Genomic DNA, 11,038 nt, shown 5'->3' with positions numbered 1-11,038 from the left:
TAACCTTAGTGATTATTTTTGAAGATCGTGCATGACTTCGCGCTCGGAGCTAGCAGCGGTTGGCGGTTGCGGGTTCGAAACTTTGAAATCTCATGGTGCAATTTTAAATATTTGAGAGATGAACATTACTTTTTTATTGGTATTATTGATTCCTCAGGGAGTTTTAACTATGTATTATTTTTGTCGCAATCGGTATGGAGATTAGAATGGATCATTTTAAAGTTTTCTGTGGTTTAATCATTAATACTAATGTACTTACATAAATGTTACATTAAAAACTCAAAGAGCGACAAAATCTAATTTACCAAAAAGTAGTTCGAAAAGTGCTGCCATCTGTTATCAGTTTTTCTTATTAGTTAAGTCGATAAAACAGTTTGATAAAAGTGGCGCCAGTGCTGCTTTACCGACTTTATCAAGACTGACTGACAATCTGTCATGGCGTGTTGAAGAAGTGTACATTTTTGTGCACGGTAAAACATAAATAATGATTCCTAGACGAATTATTACACTAGTTAACGTCAAATTATTCAGTGGTTACTGTAAAGTATCATGATCAATGTGCATTAGTTTTATTTAGACGTAAGTGTGAGTTAAAATGGACAAGAAAAATGCGATTCGCAGGGCCAAACGGCAGTCGAAAGTGCTTGAAGAAAATTATTGGGATTGTAGTGTTTGTACGTACAGAAACAACGCAGAAGCCTTCAAATGTTCGATGTGCGACGTCAGGAAAGGTATTTCTGTAGTTTAATTACCTTTAAACCCGTTCCTTTGTCTTCATTTTCATAAGTAGAAATGCCTAACTTACAGTTCTTCTCACATCGATTTTGCAGTCTACTTCGTATTGGACTAGGTCAAAACGAATTTGTCGAAGAGAATAACCAGTTTCCCAATTGTAACAAGGTTCATTTCATGTTATTTGTAAGCCAGATTCTAAAATCAAAGGTGTCTTAGAACAAACAAATTTTCTCATTCTGTTAGCCAGCTAATAGTCAATCCCTCTGACCAAAATTCTAAGCTCCAAGTAGAAATCAATGGGAATTTAATTTATCAATGTAATGGGATATTATAATCATTCCAATTTACTACTGAAATTATAATTTTAATCAGTTTGAGCTTTAAAATTGACAGAAAATAACAAAATTTTCCTCAATCAATACTTGTCTGCTAAATATTGTACCTAATATAGTTTGATACTAAAACATTAAAAATTCAAAACAAAATTCTGTGACGACTCGAAGAAATTGATTTCAATTGGAAAATTTCAACAATCAAACTGATGAGCTATTTTGTGAATTAAATTATTTTATGAATTTTTTTTTGCGGATTCAATTGAATCAACAAAACTATTGTTAAATAATTTATAAATTACTTGTTTATTTAAATTGAAAAACATTAAAATGCTGCCATACACATTTTATTATTTTTCTTTATATTTCATTGTACACTGTGATTTGACCGTTACAGAACAAATCTGTCCATTATAATTATCTTTTGCATTAAGCGAGTTTGGTTTAATGTATGAAATTATTGTATTAAAGCTACCTATGAATGAAATTGATCTTTCCCTAGTAGGTATTGGCAGTGGGCATCTAAAGTATTTATGACTATCTGCCCCGGCGATTTTCGTACCACCTATTTTCACCAGAAATAATGCAGGATTCTAATAGTGAAAGAATTTTGCAAATCGGTCCAGTAGTTTCGGAGCCTATTCACCAACAAAAAATCAAATATTTCCTCTTTATAATATTAGTGTAGAAGAGCAGTATAATTGTTCTAATTATATTCTAAGCTAAGTGCATGTGGACCCCGTTTTACCCCCTTAGGGGTTGAATTTAGCAAAATCCCGTTTTAGTGAGTACCTACGTTCTAAAAGGAACCCCCATGCAAAATCTGAGACTCCCAGCACTAGTCAGTGACCTTTCGCTTTTAAATAATACATATGTAGATAGATTAGTAGGTACATAGATTTATTTTGCATTTATAGGCATAGATTCAATAAAATCCTGATTTGGCGTTAGTTAACATTTTGCCCGCGCCTAGACAACGCCACCGTCGCGTAATCCGACCGAGTACCGTTCCAAAAGAAAATTCGTCCTCTCCCAAACGGCTGGCTTATATTCGTTGACCTCTGTGACGTCACGTCTACGTTGCCTTACGTGCACACAGCACTTTCTATTTCATTCGCACGCTATTCTTAGCGGTGCGAGTGACAGAGACAGTATAATAATGAATCTTCCCGACTACGGTATTAGACAGGTGCATAATATATGGCGTTACTATGAAAGGCTCGTACCGTATTTATGTTCTGGTTTAAAATGGAAGAATGTTTGATATGTTTCTACTTTCTACACACTTTATTTGGGTAAATGATATGGCTTTATCAAAGTTCGCGGTAGTTTCCTTATTTGTTTCTACTCTATACTAATGTAGCGACTTGAAAAGTCTGATATTCTAAGCAATAAATGTTAGCGTTGCTTAGGTCGGCATTACACGGACCGCTTGAAGCAGTCAGGGTCGACAGCTTTAAGTTGCGACTGCACAGTGAACTGCAGAGTTCTATGGACGCACATACACGAACCGCTCGAGCAGTTGCAACTGATTCGGGCGGTCGACAGCACGGTGAATTTTCATCGTGCGGTCAAGCAGTCGCCAGCCATACACTGACTGCTCGAGATGTCGACAGCTCTCGCGCAGTTACCTCCGCCCACTTTCTTCATTCCACGGCGCGTTAGCTTGTGATTTGTTGAGCAGTTAATACCAACTGCTCGAGCAGTTATCACTGGCAGCTTCAAACTTTTGACTCTTGACTACAAGAGTGGTCCGTGTATGTTGATCACTGACTAACTGCTCGAGCTGTCCGTGTATGACGGGCCTTCGGTTAACACTGAAAACCAGCGTCGTGGCCTTCTTCCCCACCGTGGCCACGGCATATGCTGAGTGGAGTCCCATTGCGATGAGCATCGCTGTTGCAACTGGGTGGCACTGCTCAGTTCACTTTTTATTTCCTTGTAATATTTATGTGCTATTTCTGTCTTTTTTTCCGTATACTTTCTTTGTTCTCTAAGTAATGTTCATCGTAATAAATATTTCTTTCTTTATTAAGGTTTGTTTGTGGTCAATCACAGAAAGTAACATAAAAGAAAAGCTGGGGTCAATTTCGCGCCATTCGTCAAAAAAAAGTCTCATACCGAAGAGAATTTGGTAGTTGGCACCACCACTCGATGGTCACGCTTTTTATGAGCTTACAAAATGCAATTTTTCAGTGATCATTTTATCAATTCAAAATCTCTAAAATTGAAAATTGATGGAGTTTCAGGCATAAAACGAAGTTATGATTTCCAGATACTTTATACTTTATTCCCATTTCTTCACTGCTATACAATTATCACTCAAGATTATGTTCCTGTTTTCCGCTTCGGCAAATGTACGCCATTATGTATTTAATGTTTTTGTTCGCCTTAATAGTGATAAAGGCTACTAAACACTTCCGAATACTCGACTACATTACCATTTTGTATGCCCTTTCTGAAACCACATGTCAAAGGAACAGCCGTGGGAGGAAACCCGGTAATGTTCCCGAAACTAGCCAAAAGCGATGGGTAGATGAGCAATTCTAAACTTGTCAATGAAATGAGCACAAAGTTGGATCAAAAGTTGGGTTTGAGTTGCTCAGAAAGCTTTTCCGTCTCAAACTGTATGTATGTGTAATGGAACTATTATATTCACTACTTTAGTGTAGGATCCATCCAGTATCCACTAGTTTATGTACAGTCAGGAAAACACTTTTAATAACTAGAAAAACAGTGTAGGGAATCGCAAAAGTGACTGAGTTTCTTCCGCCACTTCGCCAGCCGCCAGCCGATTATGTCCCGAAGTGGTGGTAGGGCAAGCCATGTTTGGGACGTGTATTATAATTGCCTTGGAAAGGGAAGGGCCTACATACTAATAAATAATTAGAATTTGTTGCAAAATGTCTGTACTGTTACATAAAGTCCTCAAATAGATCCTGTATCTTACTAGTTTTGAGGATATTCTGTTCTGAAGAACAAGTTGATGAACTTGACCAATGAAAGTTTTAATTCAATCAAGAGTTCAGAGCGAATGTTCTTACTTCTTGCCAAATTGAAATGGCAAGCGACTTGATCGTCCTATAAAGTTTGTCAAAACTATGGTTAGTGATTAGTTGGCAACGGGCTTCGACTATTGTTCAGATGTATTTTGTATTGTTGTATAGAAACATCTATATTTTAGTCATGAATTGCTAAGAAAAATCCATGAATATTAGTTTCAGAGGACCAAATACTTACTATATGGCATCGTAAAACTAATCATCTATGTCGAAAACAACACGTATCAATCTAAACACTTTAATAGTTGTTATCGGTGCATTTTTTGCGACAAAAATGTGTACTTGGAATGTGTCAGTAACTGAACGAAGCAACCAAATATTTCCCCAGTTGCAGAATAAAAAACAACTTCGGCAAATCACTGTCGAGCGCGAAGTAAAATATGAACAGTCATAGCCAGATAGCTTTCAAACAAAAATGCCTCGTGAAAACTACCCCAATATTGCCTGAAACGAAACCGTAGTTCCTCGCTACACTTAAATCTTTCCTATTGTGCTTTTGTTTCAACTTCCAACCCCAGGTTTCGGGGTCTACAAATTGTTTATGCGAATTTCACCTTTATTTGCAAAGGCATAAACGCCGTATTGGTGTGCCCACAAGTTTGCTCAGTCGACTGTTTTGGGACGCATAGACTACAATATACAACTCCCCATGAGGTTGTGTGTTGCGGCCGTAATAGGTATAAACAGAGATTTCGGTCGAAAATAGAAGTTAGAATGCTGGTGTAACATGTTTTAGTGGGTAGTTTGCAAATGGACATTTTATTTATGCAGACTGTTATACCACAAATCGCATCTGTTTTATCCTAAAATGTGCTTGCATTTCGTTTCCATTTTCTGTTGCTCTGAAATTCTTTAACTCACGATAAAGTTTCAAACGTTATCCATGAGTTTTGTGATTGTTTGATTTAAAAATCGAATTAAGAAATCTATAAGGCTCAGTCGTAGAACTACCTACCAATCGTTGTGAGGCAGGAATCAAGTACAACTCGGTCGAGTTTACTGCGCACCTCGCTGGAATGCGACTCTCCCTCGCACTCACCCGCACATCTCCCCGCGTATCTCCCCGCGTTCGCCCCGTTCGAACTAGAGCGTCTATGTGACGTCACGGCCGCTAGGTGCGCAGTTACCTCGACCGGGTTGTATACGGGCAATGTAGGTAAGGCAGGAAATCTAACCTGGGTAGATAAATCTAAGACTTATTCGTTCTTCCTTAGGCACGTCAACGCGCAAACCTCGCATCAACCCGGCGCTCGTGGCGGCTCAAGCGGCCGGCACAGCGCCCACCAGCTCACAGAAACGGCCGCGGTCGGCCAACTCCCTCAAGAAGAAGCGACGGCATCCACCACGGCTTAGCAACGTGGATCGGAGCTCGGCGCAGACCAGAGAGGTAAGCCATGACCCTATATTTCGCTATTGAGAGCCCCAGGAGCTGATAAGGAGCTCCTAACTCCTAAGCTCATAGAAGCGATAATGATCGACCAACTCCCTCAAGAAGAAGCGACGGCATCCACCACGGCTTAGCAACGTGGATAGGAGCTCGGCGCAGACCAGAGAGGTAAGCCATGACCCTATACTTCGCTATCGAGAGCCCCAGGAGCTGATAAGGAGCTTCTAACTCCTAAGCTTATAGAAGCTATAATGGTCGATCGGCCAACTCCCTCAAGAAGAAGCGACGGCATCCACCACGACTTAGCAACGTGGATAGGAGCTCGGCACAGACCAGAGAGGTGAGCCACGCGATAATGAACTTTATTCCTCGCTACTTATAATCCCAAGATCTGATAAGGAGCTCCCAAGTCCATAGAAGCGATAATGGTCGGCCAACTCCCTCAAAAAGAAGCCACGGCATCCACCACGGCTTAGCAACGTGGATAGGAGCTCGGCACAGACCAGAGAGGTGAGCCACGCGATAGTGAACCCTAATCCTAGCTACAGAGAGCATCATCATCTCTCAGGATCTGATAAAGAGCTCGCAAGTTCATAGAAGCGATAATGGACGGCCAACTCCCTCAAGAAGTAGCGACGGCAACCACCACGGCTTAGCAACGTGGATAGGAGCTCGGCACAGACCAGAGAGGTGAGCCACGCGATAATGAACTTTATTCCTCGCTACTTATAATCCCAAGATCTGATAAGGAGCTCCCAAGTCCATAGAAGCGATAATGGTCGGCCAACTCCCTCAAAAAGAAGCCACGGCATCCACCACGGCTTAGCAACGTGGATAGGAGCTCGGCGCAGACCAGAGAGGTAAGTCACGCGATAATGAATCCTATTCCTCGCCACTGAAAGTCCCAGGAGCTGATAAGGAACTCGTGTAACTCCTAAGCTCATAGAAGCTATAATGGTCGGTCGGTCTATTCACTAAAGAAGAAGTGACGGCATCCACCACGGCTTAACAAAGTGGATAAGAGCTCGGCGCAGACCAGAGAGGTGAGACACGCGATAATGAACACTAATCCTTCGTGTCAAGGTCCGATAATGAGCCCACCAGCTCACAGAAGCGATTGCGGTTAGCCAACACCCTCAAGAAGAAGCGACGGCATCCACCACGGCTTAGCAACGTGGATCGGAGCTCGGCGCAGACCAGAGAGGTGAGCCATGACCCTATACTTCGCTATTGAGAGCCCCAGGAACTGATAAGGAGCTAACTCCTAAGCTCATAGAAGCTATAATGGTCGTTCGGCCAACTCCCTCAAAAAGAAGCGACGGCATCCACCACGGCTTAGCAACGTGGATAGAAGCTCGGCCCAGACCAGAGAGATGAGACAGGCGATATTGAACCCTAATCCCTCGTGTCAAGGTCCGATAATGAGCCCACCAGCTCACAGAATCGGTCGCGGTCGGCAAACTCCCTCAAGAAGAAGCGACGGCATCCACCACGACTTAGCAACGTGGATAGAAGCTCGGCCCAGACCAGAGAGGTGAGCCACGTGATAATGGACCCTAATCCCTCGTGTCAAGGTCCGATAATGAGCCCACCAGCTCACAGAAACGGCCGCGGTCGGCCAACTCCCTCAAGAAGAAGCGACGGTATCCACCTCGGCTTAGCAACGTGGATAGGAGCTCGGTGCAGACCAGACCCGTAAGCCACGCGACCGTGAACCCTATTCCTAGCTTCAAGAGCCCCAGGATCTGATAACCTAAGGAGCTCCCAAGTCCATAGAAGCGATAATGGTCGGCCAACTCCCTCAAGAAGAAGCGACGGCATCTACCACGGCTTAGCAACGTGGATAGGTAAGCCACGCGATAATGGACCCGAATCCTCGCTACTGAGAGCCTCAATACTCATTATAATCCAGGAATTCCACAACGACCAGTCCTGCTGTTCTCACATCCAGGTGCTTTCCGCTACCTTCACCAGATATTCGATCCACCGAGTGGAAGGCGTTTCTATATTACGTCTTTCAATCCGAGGTCACCACTCGAGAACTTTCTCTCCCAACTGTCATCAATCAGTTCAACAAGCTTTGTCCCGCCCACTGCCACTTCATCATCATCATCATTATTTCAGCCATAGGACGTCCACTGCCGAACATAGGCCTTCCCCAATGATTTCCACGTTAGCCGGTTAGTACAGACACCTGCGTCCAGCGCCTTCCTGCTACCTTTATGATGTCGTCGGTCCACTACCACTTAAGTTTGACAATTCAGCGGGCTATGTCGGTTACCTTGGTTCTCCTACTTCAGCTATACTCTTCAATAAGACTAAGCAGACCGTTTGTCACCAGGTAACCGTCAGCGGCGTGACTGTAGTCATAACAGAATACAAACCGAAGAAGTCCGTGTCGAGCAGTTCCAGTGACGTCGAGTCTTCGAACGACGCGAGACCATGATGCACCATCAACCCCCTATACCCAATTATTCGTCTCACGCCTTTGCCGTTGGATGTATTGAAACACTAAGATAAGTCCTAAGTTTAAGCCTAATAGGGATGTTTCCTGGATAAAAGCAAGAGTTTGAATTAGTCCGTCAGTTAACTTATCAAAAAATACTCGACACGTATTTTGCACTTTTTCAAACAAATGAAAATTCAGAGATAATGCCCGTCAAAGTTTAAAACAAGAGGCTCGTGACGTCAAGGCGTGGTTAGTGTAGCACTTTGTGACGTAACGCGGAACTTCTACGCACCATAACACTGTAATTACTTGTTTAATTGACAAGCAAAAATATACGTGTCCAATATTTTTTGATAATATAATTGACAGACTAAAAGTTTTTTTAGGAAACTAGCGTGTTCTATGTCCACTCACTAACGTCTCATGATTTTACAGTAACCACTGTAACTAATAAGGTAATCCCGATATGCTAATGAAAAGAGTTCTCGCTCTATGTAATAATTTTAAACATCAGCATTTCTCTAGAAGGCTCATATTTTGAAGACGGACGCTTGAAAATTTACGAAGGAAATGTTAAGTAAATAACAATATTTACTAGGCCAACCAAAAATATACAATAGTATAGTGTCTGGCATATTATGACGTGACAAAGCATACAAATCTGAAGCATATCCCGTGCCACTCTCATACCTTAAGCACTGAGTGAGTTAAACGCTAAACAGGGTTCGAAAATATATATCGGATATATATCATAAATATTTATCAGATATATATCTGATATATATCATAAGAATATTTTCGAACCCTAGGTTCGAAAATATCCGATATATATCCGATATTTATGATATATATCCGATATATATCGGATATATATCATAATATCAGATATATATCCGATATATATCGGATATATATCATAAGGATATTTTCGAGCCCTGACGCTAAACTTATAGTATTTATTTTGTAAATACTTGATTTCGAATATTGTTTAGAGCGACGTTTCTTTAATGATACGAGCCTTAAAAGTTTCTGGACTGGACTTACATTAAGTCCATCGTGAACAACATCAGTCAGTAGCTATATCTCGAATAACGAAAGTTCTAGGAAAGTTAATAAAAAGTCTCAAGTTTTCGGAATGTAGATCAGACATGAAATAGGAAAGAGTACCTCTATACTAAAGCAATAAATAGGTACAACTAAATTTTAAATTAAGTGAACTTCTTCACTGAAAAGTTTTATAACAGTGAAATATTTGCGCAATATTAAATTTTCACGCCAGGAAAATACGCACAAAGTTTTAAATAAATTAAATTAATTCGGCCTTTAAATTAATTTGCCAATGCTCGCACGCGCAAGCATCTAAGCATAGAGTATGAAGCGGCACTTTTATTTTAAATTGCTGACTGATTGACTGTCAGTCAATATTTTACAATACCTATTAGAGGCAGTAAAACTGACGAGTATTGTTATAAATGTATTTATCGTCGACTGTACGTTTCCGAAGTGACGTTGAATACATTAAATACTCCAATTAATTATTGTAATTGATTCCGCAAAGTGAAAAGGCGAGGGAAAATAATTTGTAAATAGTGTAATTTTGCTTCGAATAAGAATTGTACTTTGGGATTATGGTAACAAAACTAAAATTACCCTAGAAAGTAATAATTTTGATTAAAAAATAACTAGGCATAATTTCAGTTTTTGTATCGTAGTCCTCATAAGTTCCTTTTTGTATTAATTAATTGGAAATAAGGTGTGGACTTTACTTTATTCGTAAAACGCTTTTAATTTATTTTATCGCTTAATTGAATTGGTAAGGAATAGTAATGGTACGAAATGTAAATAATGAATTGAGACCAGCTGGTCACTGCCAAATAAATTGAATTGTATATAGAGATGCTTTGGCGGTTCGGTAATAGATGTAAAATGAGGAAAAAACGGTAAAATAATTATAATGAAAAATATAATTGGCCCGAAGCACGAATCAATCGCGCGGGAAACGAAAAAGATATCGTTATTCTCTGTTTATATTTGGAATGAGGAAAAGAGAATTAGGCGATAAACTTAAAAATATTTTTTATTTTTGGTTTGGTTGATTGAGTTTTGTGGTTCAATACTGAAATTCAAACTTAAACATAGATTGAAGCCTATGATAAATATTAATATTAAAAGCTGGTCAAGATGACGCTTTTTAATCGCGCGATCGTGAGAAGCTAGAGGTTCATCATTTGCTTATGAAAACGCACGAATGCATGTGGACAGAATGTATGGATCTCTAGTATCTCAATAACTAACATCCGTATTCACAAACGATGCTTGCTTAAGTGAAGCAGCAAATCGAATAGATTTATGTGATTGGTTCGTGTGTCACCCTGTGCTTCCACGCGCACAGTGAGACCTCATAGTAATGTTTGAGAATACGGGCGTAAGACCCATCTATCACACAAGTTTGAGTTTGAATAGAGTTTTGAATAACTTTTCAGAGCACGGGCTTGACTGGAATTAGTATTTTTCTAAAAAAAAAAAGAAATATGATTCGCTAAAAAGGTTTTTGTCATTGTATTATTTCTGATCTCTTCTTTTTAACTAAGGAGGGAAACACCAGTGACCGTGAATTGCGTGTAAAGAGGTGCTACTAACTAACAATAGTTAGTAACTTATGCTTAAAACATGTTTCCTCAATAACATTTCATTTAATATTAACTATTTTTGTCTTTCCCTTTTGTACCTGCGGTAAGTTTTAAGCTAGTTTCATAATAACGCGGGCCGTGCGCGGGGCGTACGTTGTGCGTATTTGTCAATTTATCACAAAGACAATTCGTATAATTTTGTATGTTTTTACGTTGAAAATAAATTTGTCACAAACGTGTTTAAGTACAGTAAAGTCATATCAATTTTTCACGAAAAATTATGAATTGTGACAAATTTACACAGTGATTAGTCTACTATATGGAAAATTTGAGATAGGCTTCGTTCTGTTCAACACAAAATTCGCACGCCCCGCGTATGCTCCATAACAATGTAAGTTTATTTTTCCGTACTTACCTTTTCAATGTCTTCAAAAACCGTGCCT

The 11,038-nt window shown here is 40.0% G+C and overlaps 1 protein-coding gene across 1 annotated transcript; it reads left to right on the top strand.

Annotated features, from left to right (window-relative positions):
* The first annotated feature begins 443 nt into the window (after positions 1-443).
* On the top strand, positions 444-8,546 carry LOC135083256 (YY1-associated factor 2). Its single transcript, XM_063977995.1, has 4 exons — positions 444-731; positions 5,344-5,438; positions 6,943-7,050; positions 7,858-8,546. The coding sequence occupies exons 1-4, from the start codon at positions 596-598 to the stop codon at positions 7,960-7,962; spliced, it is 444 nt and encodes a 147-aa protein (XP_063834065.1). The 5' UTR covers positions 444-595; the 3' UTR covers positions 7,963-8,546.
* The last annotated feature ends 2,492 nt before the right edge of the window (positions 8,547-11,038 follow it).

This window comes from Ostrinia nubilalis, chromosome 23, assembly GCF_963855985.1.
Source record: "Ostrinia nubilalis chromosome 23, ilOstNubi1.1, whole genome shotgun sequence".
In the NCBI taxonomy this organism is placed as follows: Eukaryota; Metazoa; Arthropoda; class Insecta; order Lepidoptera; family Crambidae; genus Ostrinia; species Ostrinia nubilalis.
Note: the sequence above shows the minus strand (reverse complement) of the source record. Positions and strands in the feature narration are given on the sequence as shown.